The 23349-nt window shown below is 32.8% G+C and overlaps 1 protein-coding gene across 1 annotated transcript; it reads right to left on the bottom strand.

The window, feature by feature from the left end:
• Positions 1-8273: 8273 nt before the first annotated feature.
• On the bottom strand, positions 8274-19283 carry LOC143234862 (uncharacterized). The gene is made up of 6 exons (XM_076472555.1): positions 18905-19283; positions 18394-18538; positions 16724-17034; positions 12027-12213; positions 9604-9703; positions 8274-8534 (listed from the first exon to the last, which is right to left on the bottom strand). Exons 1-6 carry the CDS (start codon positions 19249-19251, stop codon positions 8317-8319), a joined length of 1308 nt encoding a protein of 435 aa, XP_076328670.1. The 5' UTR covers positions 19252-19283; the 3' UTR covers positions 8274-8316.
• Positions 19284-23349: the final 4066 nt, after the last annotated feature.

The raw sequence follows: 23349 nt of genomic DNA on the forward strand, positions 1-23349 counted from the left end.
AAAATTAGTTTGATTACTCGATGATTTGCATAATTAAATGATTATCATTGCTCTACCTATTATGTTGTATATTACTTTAACACAAAAGGTCAATAGCTGTAGATTTCAGCTGAATTTTCAAATCGCTAGGCTGTTATAACAGGTACAAATTATAGACAAAACTCTATCGTCTCAGGTTTTATCACAGATATATTACTTCAAAATTAAGTATGAAGGCTGTAAAATTTACCTTCATAGAATCAAATCAGTCGTATTTTCTTCAGTTTAGAGATGTTACAGATATTTCATAAAAGTATTATTTTGATATAAATAAAGGAAGATATAAAATTTATTACTAAGTGGTCCATGAATTTGACGGTAAGGAAAAAAATTTTGAAGGATATAAAGCTTGTTTGTTTGACGTTAAGCACAAAACTACACGAAGCCAAATATCTTATTCAGTGTAGATAAAATACCTCAAGTTGGGATCATTAACAACCTCAGTTTTATTCCTGTAGCTTTAGCTGTGTTCTGACCTACTAAAATTATAGAAGGAATATTTCCCATATTTGTCACACAGAAGAACCATAGATAACTGCCAGAGACTCATACCAAACATCAGACTTTATTCATAGGAAACAGTGCCAACAGTACTTAGAAATTCCTGGAATGACATCGATAGTAACGGGAGGAAACAGATGTACAGAAAATATTTTGATATTTAACCTCAAATTTTAAGATATTTTGACACTGAATTTTATACATGTTTTAAACATATGTACATAACCAACTGATATCTAAATTTTTCTTCATTTTTATTCACATATGCCGTTCTGATATCGACATATTCCGATAGTACTTTATCTAATTCAAGGGCAAGATATTTTTCAACGTATGATAATTCCCTCTTATATTCACCACATTGTTTTCACGTGTACGGTTATATAAACGAGTAACTCTAGTCCTTCATTATACACCGCTCTGATCCTCAACCGTGGATATGACACATAAGGTCAGTCAGTATACGGTGGCTAGATTTTATTGGGAAATCAAAAGGGATTAACAATAGATATGCCGTAAATAGTTCAGAAAAACAACTTCTTAATTGAAGGGTAGATGTATTTTGGACGGAACGAAACAATGTCTATAACTGTACTGAGTATTACTATAATAGATGCCACCCAGTTGATGTATGTAGCATTTGTTAAAAAAATATTGTACATTAATGAGTAATCCAGCCAAGATTATTACTGATGTTACCCTTATCAATGATGGACTTATTTCTCCCTACTGGAAGTACAAACATGAATATTTTCCTCAGAGTGACTAACATCTTTACAGCTGACTCAACACTTCTCACACTTGAATGAAATTGCGCAACACATTTGAAAGTCAGGTCTGTCTGTATTGTGGTGTAGTATCGTTCATATATCAGTTGGAACTAACGATCCACCTCTAGGATAGTTTCTTGTAGATTTTACGGATGAACTTCATGGAGATCACATCTCATCGTGGGTCGATAGTGGACTGGAAAACTACGCATATCAGTTTATGAAATCGAGAAACTTAAACTTTTATCAGTGAAGTATATGGTTCTGAATATGTTTGACATTGAGACGATGCTAACGTTTTGATAATCCAATATAATTATAATCTTATATTAAAACATTTGTTTTGTATTTTGACAAATTACTTTCTTTAATTACAAAAACGACATAACGTACACAAAATAAACATAGATTTAAGTTATGTTTTGGGACATACACTGTTTTAGTTAAATATCTTTAGGTCTTTTTAGTAATAATGTGACACCGTTAGGTTTGTTTGTTTTTCAATTTCTAGGATACATGAACAAGGGCTTTCAGCGTTAGCCGTTCCTAATTTTGAAATGATATATTAGTGGTAAGACAGCTATTCAATACTATTTGTGAGCCCATCTTTAAAAACAAGTAGTTGGATTTCCCAGTAAAAGCAGAGCTTTTTAATGTACTAAAAACCATGAAAGTTACGAAGAAGTGTCTTATTAGAACAATCTGTTTCAACAAAATAAACATTTTTAAAATGTTAAGGAAACAGTAAAAGAAAACTTTAAAACTCTTTTATTCCATTACTTTTACAAAGATATTTATTATAAGCTCCTTCTTCAGCAGTAATTTCGTCTTCAGGATAAGCTACACAGGCGTCAGCAGCAAAAGATGTCATGTAAGTCCCTTCTGGGCACGGCAGGCAGTAAGTTTGGAATCCATTGTCATAGTGACCAGGAGAACATGGATCTAAAAGCGTTAAAAGTACATAGCTAAGCATTTATTCACCCAGTGCTAATTTTTATTGTTCTACCAACGTCATTAGTATCAAAAAACGTATTTGTTGAACTAAAATTCCATATTTACAAAACTCTTTCATCTATCTGTGATTAATGTGAACAGTTTAAAGTAATTGAGTGTCATATATACTTACAACACCTGTCAGCATCTCTTCTGCATCCTCGAGTACAGTTAAGGTTCTCGGCTGGAACATACACTGGAGAAAACAACAGAGAGTTAATCTTTTTTTAGCACGTTTTGTGTCACCGTTGGAATTTTAAGGTTTTTCACAATGAGCACGACGCACTAGTTATAATATTAATTATGACCCACTCTGTAAAATGACAACATAAATGTTCCTTTAGTGAGAAAAATAAAACGTGTCGTACTTCAAAACAGTTTCTGACCAGTTGACTTTTGTTTCTTTATGTACTTCCTAATTAAGTTAACTAATGAAACTAATCACACAAACTTGGAAATTTATGAAATTACACACGATCTTTTTATATGTTATGTTATATCTAAAGGTACATTCGATTTCCGTTGGTGTTTCCCTTGCAAAATTCTTATTTCTAACAGATAAACGTAAAACTGTTGTCACTGTTTATGTTAATATCAGTTATGAAAGTACAGATTCTTTTGGGAATATTACGTTGGTAAAATGATCAGTATATGACTGTGTCTTACAAACAACAAAATATCAAATAATATCCATATAATGCAGAAGTTGCATGAAATGCATTCAGAGTAAATTTTTCATTTGAAGTTAATATAAAAGCTAATACTTAATTTTTTGTGGTTTTATCAAGATAATGATTTGAGCATATAAATATTTACATTGAAAAGGTCTGTTCCATATCTTTCCCAAAAGCAACCTATTTTCGGTGACATCACACAATTTACGAAATGTTAAGCTGTGTCATAAAGTTGTTCTGATCAATTCTGTTCTACCGTAACTTTACATAAGATTGAGTCGCATTATTTGCCAGGTTGCTTATTCAAAGCTGTTTTGGTATGGCTTACTAATACCTATAAAGTATTATTGCTATGAACATCAGTGGCAGCCCGTCATTGATACTGTATGTTTACAATACGAGTACCGATAAGATTACGAGTTCGTCTTCATCACTGTCATGAAATAGCTCTTTTCAAGGCATCTTTAGCATCAACTGATGGAATGTGATACATCTTCCAAGAGTATATAACAGCTATCAATAGCAACATCTTCAAATAATATGTCAACCCACTTATCACGTTGAGTTGGGCAATATCACCCATTACTGGAGTCCTGAATAGTTGGACCAATATATGGACGAATAATGGGTCCTAGGATTTATCTTTAGAATGTGTAACATTGATGGTAACATTTATAATAACAATATGTCGACATGTTTACCAATACTTATTCATACCATACTTCAACATCGACACTTCCTCTCATGAAAATTATGAGAAACACATTTCACGTTATCTCTAAGTAATAATTCCTTGTAAATTACTTTAACACAATTGTGACAATCTCTTTTATGCATTTATATTTCTGAGGAATCGATTTGATGCTAATAAATTTTGCAGACATTCAACAATGGATAAATAAACCTTTTATTACAAAACTCATATATAATTCGATATTTCTAGGTTATAAAGCGATTACGAAGGAGATTTCAAGTAATGGTAAAATAGAGAAACCTCAGTCAACAACACGATACTCACCCAATCAATAACCCCAAATAAAATAAACAAAATATTCTAAAACTAAACCAAATACAAAATAGTAACATTTATAAAATACATTATGGCAACTTCCACGTATTTTACGTCGGAAAAACAAGCCCAAAACAACCTTCATGTAACACAAAAAATAGAATCTCACGTTTTTAAATTGAACACTGTAATTCAAACAAATATACTACAGGTAACATTTAAATTCCAAACAGAGAATCCAACATCATTAGACGATAAACTAAATAATTCCTTGTAATACAAGAAGAGCAAACACACGTTAAACCAACATAAAGAAACACTTTTATATCCATATTAATAAACTTCAGTAAATCTTGTTCGATGTATTATAATTTGAAGATGATTCTTTTAATTTACAATATTTTATATTTTATAAAATATTCTGAGAATAATAAGCGTAACGCAGCTAGTATTAATAGGAAATTACACGAAGGTTGTTAAAAACTATCATATCAAGATAAGACAGTTCAATTATCATTAAAATTAAATGATATAAAAGATAACGTATCGTTTTCTGAACGAAATTGATAAAAACGCAGTTTAATTAACGTAGACAGGAGTATTTTATAATTCTTGTTTGGTGCAGTAACAACAGTTCGATCAGCAGGGATAAATTATTTACTTTGTAGGTGAGCAAATACCATGATGAGAAAAGTATTCAGATCATTGGTAAGTATCACAAATATATGAATACATATCAGAGAAAAACAAATTAAAATATATAAAACAAGAGCTGAGATGTTAGTTTTCAATGACAAAATTCAGGATAATTGACTGTAGTTAGCTTTTACAGCGGAATACAGTAGATCGGAATTAGCTAAGAATATTTTTATTTTGAAACATTTTGTATTCATTCAGATATAAGATGCAAAGTATGTGGCCATAACTTGCAAATACAACAACACGCTGCTGTATTTTTCATTCTGCATTGTGAGAACGTATAATTCAGATCGCTAGAAAAGACAAATGTATTCTTAAACAACAAACAGGAAGGTCAGAGAAAATTAAGGAACAAACGGTGATAATAAAATTACAGAAGTGACAATAAGACCAACAAAAAATAACAGAAGATAAAACCTTAAGGTAACTGATAACAAACATCTAAACAAAACTAGTCAAACCTCTGTTTCAAAAAAAAAATTAGGATATCAAAGAATAAAATAAAAGCAAAATAATTTGTCTAAATAATAGAAACAGGTAAATTGTCTGAACTTGGTATAAAGTTCATAGCGTAAGTTGCTTTACTCTCTGTATGACAAGTGGATAGTATTAAACTACATAAATAACATTACTTGTTAATGACTGACTAGAAGTTCTAAAGCTATTTGAGAGTTGAGCATTTGCAGCCATGTAGTTTCAAAATATAACTGAGATAAAGTTGTTCATAGTAAGTATCTGATAAAACTTACGTTTACAGTAAAAGGCTCCAGGGTTTGTAAATCGTCTTTCTGGACAAGCCGAACATTGCAGGATCCAAAATAACCACTGTAATGGTCCTTGGGACAGAGGACACGTTCTTCTTGTTTTTTTACTTCTGAACTCTCCTAGGAGGGCACGGAACTTAAAGAAAGAGAATAATTTGTACTCCATATACATTTAACCAAATCCTACACATCAAAAGTTGATAAAACAAGGAACTTATAGATAAATATTTCATAGTATTTTTAAGTTTTCTGTAAGAGCTGCTTTGTTTATATATTTCCCAAAGAATCATCAGATACCTGGAATGAATAATAGAAAAAAAATAGTAGAGAGCAACTTGAAATAACATATGTGTATATATATATGAAAAATATATTTTTTATGTATTCTAAATTGATTTATTATTGTCAACTTAAAAATATTACATAAAAACGATACTCTTGGTTTTCCAAATAAGGCACTCTTTCATAAGTTCCTTAACAATGAATGCATATTCCATGATTTTTCATGCAAAAGGTTTATCTATGTTTCAAATTCATTCTGTTTTAAACTATGAAACATTTAATATGGTTTAAGATTTACTAATTAATAAAATAATTTCCATAATTTAGTTTGTTTGTTTAGAATTAAGCACAAAGCTACACATTCGGTAGAGAAAATTAATATTATTTTCAAAATCTATGAAACTGAATTATAAAAAATCATGGCACTCAACATGCTACTGCTCTTGGAGAGATCTAACAAACACAATCTGTTAATTTTCTTGTCCTAGAATGATGCCAGTCTTCATAGCCAACATATTTCAACATGCGTATTGGGATATTTGGTTTTTGAGGTGTTAATGTGGATCTAGTTATTACTGTAGTGACCTGTATTCTTTTCACTGGTCAGCAACTTCCATGAACGGATGCTGTGTGAAAAATAAGAAAAACATTAGTTTAACAAAAGTGCTTATTCTACATCACATACAGTTTGATTAATTAGTCTTTTTATACAGTACTGGGTGAAAGTGTTAGGACAAAAGAATATTTTCCCATTTTATGGGATAATTCTTCCATGTTATTACTGATTGTAGTAATGGTAGTGATTCACTGATCGCTTTTAACAATTAAATGAGCCAGGATGAGAATACTTATTATTTTTAGAATTCCCTATACTTGTACCTTGTACGTGTCATAATGGTTCTGTATGAATTAATATAGTGATAAAATTCAGGGCCTGAAATAAATGTCATGGTACTGCATGCAATGTATTAACTATGTAAAATGAAGCTAGCATTTTGTACCAGTATATACTAGAAGGAATCAATTTAATAGCAAACCACAAATAAATCTTGATAAAAGTCAGTAGAGCAGAGAGTTTGCAGTAATAACACATACACAATTTTATCTTGTCATTCCACAGACCAAAAGTCAGATTTACAGTATCAAGGTTAGATGATAAGAATTGTTAGTAGAGCAGAGAGTTTGCATAAAAGCTATGTGATACTAGTTGGTCTCTCCATCAAATGTATCTGTGGTAGAAGATAATGACCCCAAACAGTCATCCAACCTACGCAGAAATTAATTAGCTGAGAGATATGCTGCTGAAGTCATTCAAATGATAGAGTGGTTCCCACAGGCACCGATTTCAATCCGATTGAGCAGATCTAGGACTTGATAGATATACAACTTGACAAATCAGAAGTTACTTCCAATGTAACTATATGGGAGTGTATTCGACACATTTCAAGTAAAATCCCAAAGAAAACTGTGATTAAATGTCTTTCAACAATGCCGAAAGACTTTCCATAGTTATTAAAGCAAAGGGAAACAACAAATATTCACTGTTTGCTGAACTCAAGCATTCTCACTAAATTTCTCTTGCACTAAATGTGAATAATAATAAAAATATTGATGTTTTACCTGTGATTTACCTTCAACTGTTCTTTGAAAGTAGCCTGAAATCTGATCTTTGACTTTGTCCTTACACATTTGCACAGTACTGTAGGATGGACTTAAATGAAACTAAACATTTTTACACAGTAAAAATTGATACTTATGGAATTATGAATATTACACAATAAATAAATATCACACTATGAGATGTGCCATAGTAAGCTGAAGTTTTCATAACATAAGATGAACAGTCAATAATAACAACGAATTCCTTCATTTAATGATACTGCTTTTTTGGTGTATGTTATGAGGATAACAGGTTCAACTCAAACAAACATAGCTTCGTAAAATAACAGTAATTTATACCACACCTCTAAGAGTTCAGATGCAGTGTATCGTTTACTTGTGTCCACTTCTAGACACCTGTCCAGGAAGTCTTGAAACACTGGAGACAGGTTGTCTTTATTCTCAATATTTGGTTTTCCATTTTTGATATTAAATCAAATACCTGAAAAGAGTGTGACTTCATGACTAAATCAATAACCTAACTTAACAGTATGAACAAATCTTTGGATAATCCTTCCTAATAATGTCTAAATATCACTAAAGATATACCTTTATTGTAATTAAATACCGTGGGTGAATAATCTAGTGTTAGTGTTTATTTATAAGGGGTTAACAAAATGGAGTCATACTATTGCACAAAATAAAGTTTAAGAAGTTGAAAGATAATAATATAACATGTACATTCCACAACATTCAATAATTAACTGTTTGTTACTGTATTCAGTTTTGTCAAATGTTCATTGTTGGTGTCATCGTTCCACTGTTCATCATTATCTTCAATACATCTTCATGTTTGAATAAGGTGAACAGTGTTGTTTTTATTATAGCTATTCTCCGTAGTTGGTGAAAGACATCCTTAACAAAGCATACGATTGGGTTTTAAAGTACAAATATGTAGATTTTAAGAATTTGGGTACTGGTTGTAATTACTGGTTACCAACATTTACCATGTCACTATTTTCTTGATGATAAGGAGGTTTACCATTGACCATTTCAATGGCTGTTATGCCGAGGGACCAAATGTCAACCTCAGGTCCATACTCTATCTGTTTTACTAATTCTGGAGCCATCCAGCGACGAGTTCCAACCAATGATGTTCGCTTATTTTGTTCTGGGGAGAGCTGAGCACTTATTCCAAAATCAGCTATGTGATGGAAAGAAACAAACATAAAGTTACCATTTGAGAGAAAAAAGAAAAGATAAATAATTGTGAGTCAGCCTTACAAAACTAGCTTAACTCTAATTTAGGTTTCTTCTCCTCTTACTGCAAATTTTGACTGTAAAATAGAAATATGTAATCATCCAAATGCACAAATAAAACTTGCCAGCACACAAAAAGTTGATAGAAATCCCCTTAAAAAATGTCAAATCCAACTAAATATACAATTTGTTTTATAATTACCAAATACCTAAATCCAACACTTAAAAATACAGTCTGAAAGTGAAATTATTTCAATTTTTGCAATCGATTTGCCACAGATTTCCTTTTCTTTATTCATATGTATCACATAGTTATAAACGTTTAGGTATCAAAACTGAAAATAATTTATGATAATTTCTTGCAAAAATGTGGGCTAGTAGTTCATTTGACATAGATTGTACTGTTGCTAGTAAGTACACAAAATCTTCCTTTTATGTCAAGTTACAATCCTATTGATTAACAGCACAATAAGTAGCTGTGTTACACAGTTGGATTTATTTCATTATATGTTTTAAGTTTACAGAAAAAAATCGAATTAAGATTTAAAAGTATTCAGTGCTTTTTACAGTTAGAAAAAGTCTACTTTTAGTTGGGAATTATTTCTTAGTAATATTTTTCAAATTTGATATTGAAATAAAAACGAAAAAAATAAAGAACCAGAGTGTAAAATCAAACTATGAAATATAACAACAACTATTTAAAATAATAAAATGAAAACATGGATATATTCTCTTAGAAATCATTCAGAAGATGTATCAAGTTATAAAATGTACATATTTTGTACTGAACGTGAGAACTGGAAACATTTGTACTTACCGGTATGTAATTTATGTTGATTAATAAGTTACTTTTTATATAACCAAACAACCCACTGATATCACGTGTTGTTTCAACATCTTCATAATATATATACATTGTCAAGTAATCTATGTTAACATGAAACTGTTACAAACAAGCTAAAATACTTAAAAATGCTTGTTTTCACTAAGCCACTATATGTTTAAACACTTACCTAGTTTTATGGTCCAGTCCTTTCCAAGTAAAATATTGTCACCTTTAATATCTCTGTGGACTATGTTGTTATCATGGAGATATTGTACTGCCTGGAGTATCTAAATGAAATATGAATTAATTTTAAAATTAAATGTTTTAAGAGAGAAGTGTAATTTTAATTCAGTGTGCTTATTGTATTCAATATTTTATATATGTATGTATATATTGTGATAGTTGGAGACAACAACACAAAAATATCAAAGTTTCTGCACATTAATAACTACCAGAAGTACTTTCATCATGTTATTAGGTTAATATATTAGTTGTTTTAACATCTGTTGCCAACAGGTAAAGATTCTTACTAACACTGACATCCAACATCAACCTGGCCATGAGTAAAGTGTGGGCTTTGTAGGTTGACACCCAAACATTGAGTGACTACCCCTCGTTAATTTTAAAATTAAATTATTTCTGAATCAAGGTATTTGCTGTTATGTCACCAATGTTTTTAATGAAAAATGAAGTTTTTAATATTTTCCATTTTTGTTATTTATATGTTTTATTTTATATTTACAATACAATATTATGCGATACTTATGTTGCTAAGCAACATGACAAAAGCCACTTCAGGAAAGTAAGATTACCAAAACACATTGGCTTCTCTATATATTAGATGTTTAACAAACGAATGCACCCAGCAACTGTCATGTTTTAAGGTTGATATGTTCCGTGTGACAAAGGTGGACTGGCTATTGTGCCACGGCACATGGGCTTCCTTGTATGAAATATAGATTACATATGACTCTGATTGCTGGTGGGATGGTATGAGCCCAACCTCATTATGAGATGGCATGCCCCCCCACAAGGGTCTCAGATCACCTCTGCTACATGAGTATGTGATTGTAGATATTCTGAGCCTATTTCAATATAAAACTACAACCTATATAGTTTTCTTGCTCAGCAACATGACATAAAACTCATTATTGGAAAACATCTTTACCAAAATATACTGACTATTTTATATACGTGAAGTTGTTATACAAGGTACCACTTCTTTTAATACCACAGATATAAGTTTCTTGTGATACTTAGTGCAGTTGGAATTTCCCAATAGTAAATTAATAATATTTTTTGTACACTTGTTGAAGATGTGCTCCATATAATACACTGGAGGTGAAACTTTCTGTAACTCTAGAAAGAACTACAGAGGTGTACACTAGATGGAGCTTCATAATTACTCTCTGAAATGTTATTTAAAATTTCGTCTTCTCTCGAGAAATGAAAGTTTATGGAAGTAAGAATTCAGAGTTTTGGCAAGGAACTACGATCACTGTTAAACAAACGTTAAAATAAATTACAATCATCAGATCTCTAAAACCTCTTAATAGTTACTAACAACAATCAATATAACATACTTCTTTACATACTGCTGCTGTTTCATTTTCATGAAGACGGGTTTTGCAAGAACATCAGCCATAGAGCCAATTGCTAAATATTCCATGATTATCTAAACAAATAAAGTTTAAAATTTCACTTACATTTTATTTTTAATAAAATTATACCTAACAATGAGACAAAATAATTTATTTTTACTATTTTAAGATTCTGTCAGTAATCATATGTCTAATAAAAAGGAAAAAGTTCTTCAAACAATTGTTCATGAGATATGAACTGAAGTAACATCAGTTGTTTAACATTTTTTAAGTGTGAGATTTTATTGTCTAGAAAGATTTGTGGTTCAAAAAATATATGAACTCAACTTCAAGTGTTAAGGAAGCGTGAATCAGCAAAAACACTTTTCTACAATTTTGTTGCTTCTTCAATTCTAACTTTTATTTTTCTACCTCAAAAGATGTTTTACATTTTGTGAAATGTGCTCTTTCATATATTGGTAACTAAAGCTGTAATTTGATTCCCAACATTTATAAAATATTAAATTGAACTGTATTTTGTCTAAGAAACTGAAAAGTTAATATTTATTGTATTACACCCGAAACAATGTTTACAGTTTTATATATAATGCTGCATTTGAGGGTATTGTATAAGATGTTAATAATTTAACAAATTCAACTTTTCCTGAATAAAATAATTTCAATAACCACGTGTAAAACTTTGTGTGTGAAACATACAAGAAAGATGAATAAAGCAAAGTAAAAAAGTAAAGAGTGCTGGTTAGAGATAACACTGGAAATACAAAGTCATTGTGTCAGAAGCAAATGTGGCTGCAACCTCCCACACTAAAACTATCACGTATTATTTATAACTATAATTTAAACAAAGCAGACCTATGAAAGTGATATGTAAAAATATTCTTAAACTTGTAGGGTTGCTTGAAATTGACCAGTTACTTAAATAAAAACAGTACGTTAACCTACACACTATAACAGGTAAGATTAAAAAACAAAAGAGAATTAATATGTTTGTAACACTAACAACAATTACCCAGAGTTCATCACCATCAAGAAAGCTATCCAAATAACTGACTATGTTTGGATGTTTATATTTCTTCATTATTGAAAGTTCGGTGATGATAAGGTCTTTTCTGAGTTGCTTCATTACATTAATCTTTTTAACAGCAACTTCCAACCCAGTCTCAGTTGTTACTGCAGTATAGACAGTTCCTGAACCACTAAAACAATAAAAGAAAGTACACTACATTACAAAATTTTTACTTTTTCTTGTTCCTGGGCAGAAAGTGTTATATCCCAATTGCTTATGCCTAACGTAAATGGAAAATACCTATTTTCTCTTCAAACTTTACTTTTGTGACCTGGTTAATGAAATATTCAAATTTACCCATTTTCCAGAGCATTCCATGTAGATTCAGTGCTAAGTAGCTAATAAAGAATTTTCTCGAACTTTCTAGAATGTGGTAGGTCTTCCAAGAAATTACAAAAACCTTTTGGAATTTTCTCAAACTTTTCATGGTAATATATATACAGGGGCTCACCACTAACCACTTCAGTTTAGTTCTAGCTGCCAAAGTGAACACATAGACCTATCTGATTTTATTTATGATGGCATCAACAAGCTGCAAGCACTCTCCGGACGCATTCTGCTATGTATGTAGCCAGTTTATCAAGAGTAACCAGTGTGAGAGAAGAAAAGAAGAATCCGTCAAAATCATCCAAATATTGTTTCTGGAGACAAGAGTCAGATTCGAAGTGCTGATGTTGGAGACAGTTCCACGTCTGAAACAGGTATACTCTCCAGCCATCCAAGAAAGGTGTGATTGATACCAAAGGAGATAATCCAAGTGGGTATAGAATGGTAAGAGTGTGACAGATCGCACTAAGCAAGCGAACTATATCCAAAACCCATGCTTCTGGGACCGACATCCATACTGTGGGAGGATGATGATCATACTCTCTTCACCTGAAGTTCAAAGACTGAGAGAATGTCAAACCACCCCAGACTTCAGAACAGAGCACATTTTAAGAATGTAAAATGATATATCAATCTGGGAACCCAATATCCAGTCTTCATAAAATGTCTACCACAGAGAAATTAACTCTCTCTCAAGAGTGAAGCTGACCAGAACCAACCCAGGTGCAGCAACATCCTCGGAATAAGATATACACAATGAGAGCAGAAGATAAGGAACTGTAACATTCCTCAGCACCTCTACTACGACCCACGACACAAATGGAGTATATAATTGAGCGTGGAAGATCGATATCTGTAATACAAGTATGAGGACTTATGTTGGTTGGTTTTACTCTAAATCCAAACCTCAACCATTGGCAACTGACATCGAGGTCTGGGTAGGATGAGAGATCCAAATTTATGGGTTCAACTGAAATTTGACGTCTTACTTCTTTGGTTTTTGTATGCTTTAATGTAGAGGTTATCATGCCTTCTACACTAACAGAACATCACCACCCTACTCTGCAGTGAATGATATTGCTATATGGAATTTTAAGGCATTAAATCATTAAAAAGTATGCCTCTGGAATCCACCACCCTACCAGCTTAGAAATGGAAGGTAGTAAGGACTATCAATCTCTACTAGAAGAAAAGGGAGGCGCATAAAACACAGTGAGGAGACTAAAGGAATAATAATACCTGAAACAGTGCAATGGATGACCACAAAAACCCAAATTTTAAAAGCAGACCATGATGACTTACTCAATACAAGACATGGTAGGGATGGACAGCTATCCTATTGTTCTTTAGCCATGTAGGCCATGAGTGGTATGGCCTGAGACGAGCGTATTTGTAAAGAAATTCCATCGTGAGGAAAACCTTCAAGGGATCTTTCCAACAGTATGGTGGCGCAGAATGGCCAGGTGGTTGAGGCACTTGACTCGTAATCCGAGGGTCGCACGTTTGAATCCTCGTCACACCAAAATGCTCACCCTTTCAGCGGTGGGGGCGTTATAAGGTGACAGTTAATCCAACTATTCGTTGGTAAAGAGTAGCCAAGAGTTGGCGGTGGGTGTTGATGACTAGCTGCCTTCCCTCTATCTAGTCTTACACTGCTAAATTAGGAACGGCTCATGCAGATAGTCCCCGTGTAGCTCTGCGCGAAATTCAAAACAAACAAACCAATCCAGCAGTATGCACTGCATAGCCATGAAACATAAGAAGCAAGTCAATATGGCTGAACAGTGTGAATTTCAAACGTTAAAGAAACTCTCGTCTGGAATCGTCTACATGCCCGACTGAAAAACAAACTGAGATCTGGAACAAACTACGAAAGGACAACAAAAAACAAATAAGCAAGCGAACTATATCCAAAACCCTATATCAGTTGCAAAAGAAGGCAGATAGACGGTAAAATGTAGAAAGAGAAATATCACAAACAGAGTATGGTTGCAAAGGGATAGAGAGGCAGGAAGGAAAATCACAGATGGAAACCATTTGGCAATGTAACATTGAAGAGCACGCACAGGAAAAAAAGTATTTCTGATTTACACATTAGATAAGAGTAAAAAACAAAAGGAAGGTAAATCAGAGAAAAGTAGAATATACTCTCCATAGTCTTTTACGTTTTGGAAAATAAAGAGCAATTCAACTAAAGAAGAAGATATGTAGGATGACAAAGAATAAATGAAATATCATTGGCAAATAAATCAGACTACCAACGTCCAAGATTAAGAAGATAATGAAAGAAATATTAAGAAAAAAAGTTGGAACATGAAACATGTGGAAAGTTGTTTGAATGGGGCTATTGAGGCATTGGAGAACCACATTAAAATATGAGTTAAGAAAAGCCACAGAGGACGACAAATCTGAAATAAACTTATCAATATGGAGGGAGAAGTAAATACTCTATGATACTGGAAAAAAATGAAAAACGTGGGAGAAGGCCAACCGATAACAGAAACCCAAAGGCCATAGAGTATTCCAAATCAAAAATCCAAGTAATAATCTTATAAATACAATGAACAATGGTCCAATCAGCTGAAAACTCCAGGCCCAGAAACCAACGTCACAAAACATTCCATTTATGTTACTAAAATTCCATGGAGGAGGGGCAAATGTAACATTCCAGAAATAAAACTGCATATTCTAACAAGCTTAAAACATCTCACAAAGGATCAGGTAAAAACCAAGGATGAAGATGGAGGACAGAAAGAGCAAGATGAGGCACTGATGACTGAGTTGCAAAAGAAGGCAGATAGACGGAGAAAGAGGAAGCTGGATAAGTCGGGGAAATCACGGCTGAAAAGGCCAATGATGGGCAATGAAAAGAGCCTGAGATTGAGTGGTATGGATGAAAATATTATCAATGAGAAACTTGCATGTGATGAAAAATATATAGGTATTTGTTGGTTCAGTCATAACTGAAGCACTAATAGTCATGGCGAGAAGATAAGAGACTGGAGGTGAAAATAGAAGTAGTTGGTGGTTGAGGGATGTGGTAAGGACATCAATGTAAGGAGTATCTCACTGTAGTTGAAGCCACCGGAAAACGAGAGGACCAAGAGACCACTTCATTAGATAGTTTTTGTTTGGACAAGAAAGATGATCTGCGGCTAGACTGAAACACCGAGAACGTGACTCACAGTGATATGAATATCATGCGTGTTGACCAAGAAACTAAAGTCCAACAAAATAAAACATATTGAGAAAGGGTGCCACTTTGGTGATTCGGTTACGCAACCCCTGCAAAACTGATGATTGAATTATGACAAACGATGTCTGATCAGATGCAATAAATGATCCTAAATCCAAAAGCTCCAAAGTGTTGATATGATAAGACTTCTCAGCTACAAACCAACACCCGAAGCCTCCCTGTTGATCGACCATTTCCCTCTATTCATGAATGAAACAAGTAAATTCGAATGACGACGATAAACTGGAATAAACTTGCCTATGTGTGAATTTTGTCCATTTACTAAAATAGTTCGTTGTTTATCGTAGGAGGAAGAGCAATAGATGCCTGCAAAGGTTCCTGTGCAAGATTACTAATTGTGAAGAGCTCAAATATCAACTCAATCACAAGGGATTAGAGCAGTCAGGGCAGACCACAATCCCAAAAGCGATAGCACCACGTGAACTGTAATAGATGGAGGGACCAGTAAGAATGCAGTGAACTGAAACGTCCATTGAATGAAGTCAGTGAGTAGAAAATTAGGCCTTACTAAGATGGGCATTGAAAAACACCCAAATGGGTCAGATATTAGGAATGTTGAAGGAAGACGTCTCTGGTATGATTAAACAGCCCACTCGACTTATCATCTGGAGAACGTTAAGAGTATAAAAGGCAAACTCCTGTTCAGAATGAGCTATCAGTAACCAGTCATCCATATAATAATGAAAACATATCCTGAGAACAGAGGAATGTCGAGAGAATCCTAAACCTATTCAATAAAAAACACAAGTGGCCAAATCAAGGATTAGTATGCAAAGCTGATAACTCACCCCAAAGGTATGGTCACAACTGCGGAGCTATAAGGAAATATTTTTAAATGCTACTGAACGTATAACAAAATTAAACAAAAGGAATATATGTTCTTATAAAACAGAAAACTGAGTGATGAAGTGATATTATTAATGTAAAATAATACATTCTAATTAATTAGTTCTACGTTCCAAAAATGAAGTTTTTGTCTATAATATTTTAGTACTGAGTACAAATTTACCTCTAAGCCACTATACCATTCTTTTGAACACAAGACTTTCAAACTCACCCTTGGCTAATTTGTTTCATATTTGTATATTTCTCATTGGGGTCTCCCTCAGAAACAATACTTCTCAACACTGTCATGACTTCCTCGTCTGTCACTTCTTTTTCATTTTCCTTGGTTGACGTCTTATTGCTGTCTTTATTTGGCTCCTTCAAAGAAACAGCAGTTCTAAACTTCTCCATGTTTTCTTCATCTGTCAGTTTCTTGTCCTCAGGTTTGGTGGACACAGTCTGCTTAATTATGACGACATCTTTCTCATCCAGTCCAAGTGGTGAGTAGTTCTTGAGTTCTTCTTTTTCAACAGATATTACGTACTGGTAAAGACACGTAGTTATTAATTTTGCAACTCTGGCGTAATCAGAGGCGTATTTAGGTAGAGGTTAGAAGGCTCAGTCCCAAAGCCTATGATCTTAATGGGAGCCCACTGATAATTTTATTCTATGTAAAATTACGTGGGTGTGAAATCCACAGAAATTAATAGCCCCTGGGATTACACAACCTTAAATCTGCTACTGGAAATAATAATTCTAAGCCAATGATATATTTGCAGGTTAACTGTGAATCCAATGTTCTGTCACCAGTAAAGTCATCAAAGAGATGCTTTTGAATTATATAAACCCAAGACTGTGGAAAACTACAAACACCTATACTGCCATGTGTAAAACCCAGTGAAATAACCCAAAAGTAATATTTAACACTATGGTCTGAAATTTTTCATTTAAACCAACTGAAGCTTTGTGCTGTCAGTTACTGTTTGTATTACAGTAGAACACTCCTGAACAAGCTGTGAAGAGAAATGTTGAGGGTCTAACTAAAGAAAAAAATAACAAATCTGGAGGCTCCCATTAGCACTGCGGGCTTATGCTGCTAAAAATCAGGTTTCAATACCCGTGTTGGGCTGAGCACAGATAGTTTTTTGTGTACAGGGTGGCCCGTAAGTTCCTACCCATCCATATATTGTGTCTGAACAACGTTATAATACTAATGATGAGTTGAAGGCAGCTGTTACCGCGGCATTTGGAACAATAACCACTGCTATGTTGAGGAAAATGTCTCACAGAACATGGCGTCACATAATATTATGCAGCGAGCGAGAATGAGGGACAGCACACAGATACATTGGATACTTAAGATATATGGATAGGTACGGACTTACGGGCCACCCTGTAGTTTTGTACTCAAGCACAAACAAATCGATTTGGAGTAATACAGTTGTTTACTCGTAGTAATGTATTTTATACACCAATACGCACAACAGAAAGTAAATAATATAAAGTATTATAAAACAACTACTAAAATATCACAAAAAACATGCTTTTGTCAACAAAGATTAATTATTATCTCTCGACTTTTGTATAGAATGTTATTAATTACACCATTAAAGTTACCTACAAGGTTGAATATCGTATTCACACAAAGAATCAACCTCTCGTGTTTTTATTCTCGCACCTCTTGCTTTATGCCGTTGGTGCAATATAATTCATTTAATGACAATAAAAAATAAGAAAGCCTACACAAGTAATCCTGACATTTAGTTAGTGTTTAATCATCAATAAATAATACAATAGATAATCCTGTGATTTCGTACAAATTAAAGTTTTTGCTGTTGATTTGTTTAATTGCCTAAGGGATTCTCAGGAAATATAATGCATCAGATTGAGTTAAAATCTCACCTTTAATACCCGAAGTATTAGATGGCATAACCCAAGACCTACGAATGCAATAAACACCGCAAAGTAGATTATAAGGTTCCTTAGGTTGTGTAAATATGAACCTTCCACTGAGCAACCTTGGTTACATCTCCTAAAATCAGGATAACTGATAATAGAAAGTAAATTTAGAATGTTAAGTAGTCCTACTGTAATTTATGTAACATTAGTCTTATATACATATCGATAATATAGATACATATCTTTGCAAAATCCGTACGACCAACTACAATTACATTTCTGTAAATATACGGTAACTGTAAAAATTAACACAAAAGACTTGCTTCCTTAATTATTCATTCCACAACATGTTTAAAGATACAGCTAATTAATGACGCATTCAGTCCAATAAAAAGACAATATCATCTTTGTTTGAGACCGATATGTTTCGCAAATTCTGTTAACACGAAATAATCAAGTTAATTTTTTACTGATAAAACTATAAAAACTGGTCTTATCGAATCTCATGACTTACCCGTAACCAGGATATTTGGTGTTCATGATTGAGATCAGAAAGCTTTTCAATTTCCACCCATGGTTATTTTTTTCATGGGTTATTTTCTGTATGTATGTTAAAAACAGAACTTGGAAGACAAGTGAAGCAATAATTAGTGATGTAATGACGAACAGTGAAAATCTCAGTAGCTTGATGGCTTTCGACAAATTTGATCTTATTTGTCTTAAATACATCGCAGTTAACATTATTGACATACCACATACGAAAAGTAAGTATACTTTTTCGAGTGGTAGCAATTTTTCCACCCACGGAGAGTAAATCAAAATTATACGACTAATATAAATATCATAAGCAAGCATATCCATTTTCTCAGAACGTTTTTTGAATCAATTTGACCGTTTTTTGCAGTTCGAACTGATGTCTTAGCAACAGACGAGTCAATTGTTGTTATGAGGGGTGGTCATTGCTGCAGTTTTCTATTTTAATGGCAAGAACAATAATATGTACTACTATACCAAACTTATTTAGTTGAAGACAGCAAAGGTTTTAAAAGTTGAAGAAAAAAAACTCGTGTAAAAATATTCATTAAATAAATGTTCTAAAGAAAATAGTGACTAACATCTAATTTCGTATGAGCTTTTTCTGGAGGGTTTTATTTAATATTTTCAACAAAATATAATTTCAAATTAAGGAAGCATCGACAGTAATGTGTTTTACATACATGTAAAAATAATTCTAGTACGGTAATTTGGGAGGGATATTTGGTAGTTAGGTGCTGTATTATAAACGTAGGAAAAGCTTTATTACTCCATGATTATTGGTAGTTCTTAGAAACTGTCCTATACTTTTATAATTTTTTGTTAATACAACATTATCAGATTTAATCAGAGTATGATTAAAACTAACAAAGCTTTAGAACATTATAATTTATACACTGCTATTTCAATTTCTAGTACATAACCCTTCAGTATGTCAATGGACTCATACCGCTAAACACCGGCTTTCAATCCTTGTGGTCGTCAGAACACATATAGCTAGCTCACTGTGTGCTTTTATGCCTAATTCCAAATAAAGAGTTATAGTATTATTTTAATTGTTATGCTAAGTCATAGCGATTTTGACTAGCAGGCGTTAGTATCGCACTACATATTTGGATGGAATATTTACGTTAAAAAAGTATGTTGTTATTGATTTGTTTAATGTTGCGTTAAAGTCGTTCACAATGTTTAAAGTGATTTAACGCATCTTGCCGAGAGGCTTAAAGGGAAAAATACGATATGAAGAGAGCGTTAATTTGCTGTCAGTGGCTTTGCAATTTGTGTTTGATATATGTACTTTTATATTTTTATACTAATTCTTATGTGAGTATAAATGTAATAACTAACATTTATTCATTTATTCTGAAGTGTACAAATGTAATACATTTGCAATTTATTCTTCATTTCTTTACATTCACACAGTGCTGGCTAACTGGCAATAATGTGCAGATAGCCCCCTCTCTCTCTCTCTTGCTTTTGTAATTAATGTATTCTGTAATGTTTGTAGTTTGGTTTGCAGTTGTTTTATACTTACGTTAATCCATGCAGGAGCTGCAAAATCTATTACTGGTCTTATATGTGTTTTGTATATTTTAATGATGTTTTCAGGTGTTGTTCCATAATTTTTACCAGTTAGACTCGTAGCATAATCTATTCTTCGCCAAATTTGAGTTTTTATGTTATTTACACGTTTTATCCAGGTAAGTTTAGAATCATGTGTTAGTCCTAAAATTTTGCAGATGTAGCAGTCTGGAGAAGCTCTCCGTTCATGTAAATCTGGGTATGTACTTTCTGATGTTTCGTTGATTTTGAAAATATCATTAATTGTGTCTTTGCTGTGTTTGTTTTAATTCCATATTTTTGGCAGTATTCACTAAATTTGTTTAATTAAGGTTGAATGTTAGTGGCTGCAATGTCTGGTGTAGGCAGATAGCCCTCGAGTAGCTTTGCGCGAAATTCAAAACAAACAAACTGGCAATAACTTTCATAAGTTAACTCTCGAATTTTATCTCATATTTAAAAACCTGTAGTGAATCTGTTATTATTTCATAGCGTCAGAATTTATAAATGCTAGGTTACTGAGTTTCTAAAGTGTTTTAGAATGAGTAAATTATTGTACAACCGAAGTCAGTATGTTTGAAAATAATGATCTCAGTGGTACAGGGTATGTTAATGTGGGGGATAGTTATTATTTTGAGATTGTTTCGATATAATAGGGCTATTCCACGAGTATTAGGTTCTTTGCTTTATGTATTATTTATAAGTAGGAAGTTTAAATCGGCTGATTTTCTTAAAAAATGTTTGACTTATGCTTATGATATTCTTCTTGTATAAAATTACAAATAATAAATAAAAACAAACATAATATTTTCTTATTTTTTTTGAAGTTCTCGAAAGTGACTAAGATTATCATGTGGTATAGTAGCTAAAATACTCGGTTCTTTACCTTCCAGACCCTGTTTCCATTCGGTGTAGGAATATTTTTTATTACTTTTCTAGTTTCTGTGGGTCGTTTATATAGAGTGAAATAATTTTTAACTGTTTATACAATTGTTAAATAGTTAATTATTATTATTCCCGGGCTAACAATCCAAGTTTGTACTTTTGTACTTGAAGAAGAAATGTCCTCATATTGAAAACGCTCATGTTGTAGGGTATCGTATTTGTGTGCTAAACCGGTTTCTTGAACCTGTTTCCCTGAGATTATTATTGTCAACATTATTAAGACATTTATTGTCCCGTATTAAAATATTTTTTGTTATTTTCTTCCCAGATAGAGCAGTCAGTATTTGAAGCTATATTTATTTCTGTGTAATATAACCAACACTGACATCTAAAGAAATGATTTTCAGTTTATTCGAATTAACTACCCTGAAAAGTGCACTGTTGTATAATTATATAAACAATAGAACTCCAGAGAGATAATTTAATTACCATTTCAAATAAAATAATTTCTTCTACAGCTCTTTGAGCTAATAATAAACATTTAAATATATAGTGTGGTTGAAATTGTTTTTTTTTTAAATTTAGAATCTAAATTTTATGTTCGATTATCTCGTGAATTATGCCTTCTCTTCAACTTACTGGCAAGCGTAAATACAAATAAAAATAAAATATTTCTGAAATTATAATGGGTTTCCTTAACATTTCTCTTGCTCCTTCAAGCATTTTATCCAAATTCGCTCTCAGATGCTTCCTTGTGGCACAGCGGTATGTCTGACTGAAACCGTTAAAACAGTTTAGATATTCGTGATGGGCAAAGCACAGACAGCGCATTGTATATATTTGGGCTCAATTCCAAGCAAATAAAAAATGCTGTCAAGTTTTATGTGGACTCACTGTCTCAGCAAAAAAACTCACAATCTATGTGTTATAGGATCGAAGCACATCGTCGAACATCTGTGACGAAAAATATTGTGATAGTAAAACTCACTATTCCTTGGTAAAAGTTACTGGTGGATGCTTTAGACTACTTATCTTCCCTCTCTTTCTATCTGCAGATGAAATATGGACGGCTAGCGCAGCTAACCCTAGCATGTTTGGTATAATGGGGATTCGAACCCGTGGATTACGAGTCGAATGCCTTAACTACCTGGCCACGCTCTGCCCCCAGAATTGTTTTGCGAGAATTTAAACAAGCAATCAGAGGAGCCAAATTTACTAGAATACCTATCGTGTCGCCACCATTTCTTATAATAGTGTGTAACACTTTCCACGACTTAAATCTTTCAATAATGAAATAAACATGAACTTTAAATCTTCTTTAAAATATAAAAAGTCAAACAACAAGTTGTAATTTGATATTTTATCAACATAAAAATAAAGTTAGGTGTTTATATCTTCTGTGCCTTTAAACATCAATTTAGTTGAGACAGCCTTCAAAAATAACGCAGTTAGTTCCATTGTAGTCTGTCTATATATTTAGAGATAAAATCCAGGGTTCGATTATCTGGGATGAGCAGTGTGCGGATACATTGTATAGTTTTGAAAACAAGTAAAAAACTAATTTTTACAGTTGCTCTTTTTAAAGCACGAAATTTATATGAATTATTTTTTCCTGAGATCAGTGTAAAATTTCCCCGTCGATTAGAAATATTATGACATTACGTTTCCATAAGAAAATGATTTTAAGGTTGAGGGTTTAGGTTTTTGCATATATATAATAGTATTTTCTGCCCACGAAACAACTTCGCAAGGTGTGGATGGATCTTTAACACAATTCATATGATGGTTCATTAGCTCCATGCAGAAGTAGATACAATTTTTAGATTTGAATTTTGCGTTTTGCGGTTTTTATGGCCGTTTTTGTGTTTTCTTCTGCTACCTTACCTTCTGTGGATGGATCGTTCATGGGGTTTACGTGAAAAAAAAATAAACTTTCAATTTTGCGGTTTCTATGGGTATTTTTTTTACAATTTTTGCGTA

Source organism: Tachypleus tridentatus, chromosome 12, assembly GCF_004210375.1.
Source record: "Tachypleus tridentatus isolate NWPU-2018 chromosome 12, ASM421037v1, whole genome shotgun sequence".
Classification (NCBI taxonomy): domain Eukaryota; kingdom Metazoa; phylum Arthropoda; class Merostomata; order Xiphosura; family Limulidae; genus Tachypleus; species Tachypleus tridentatus.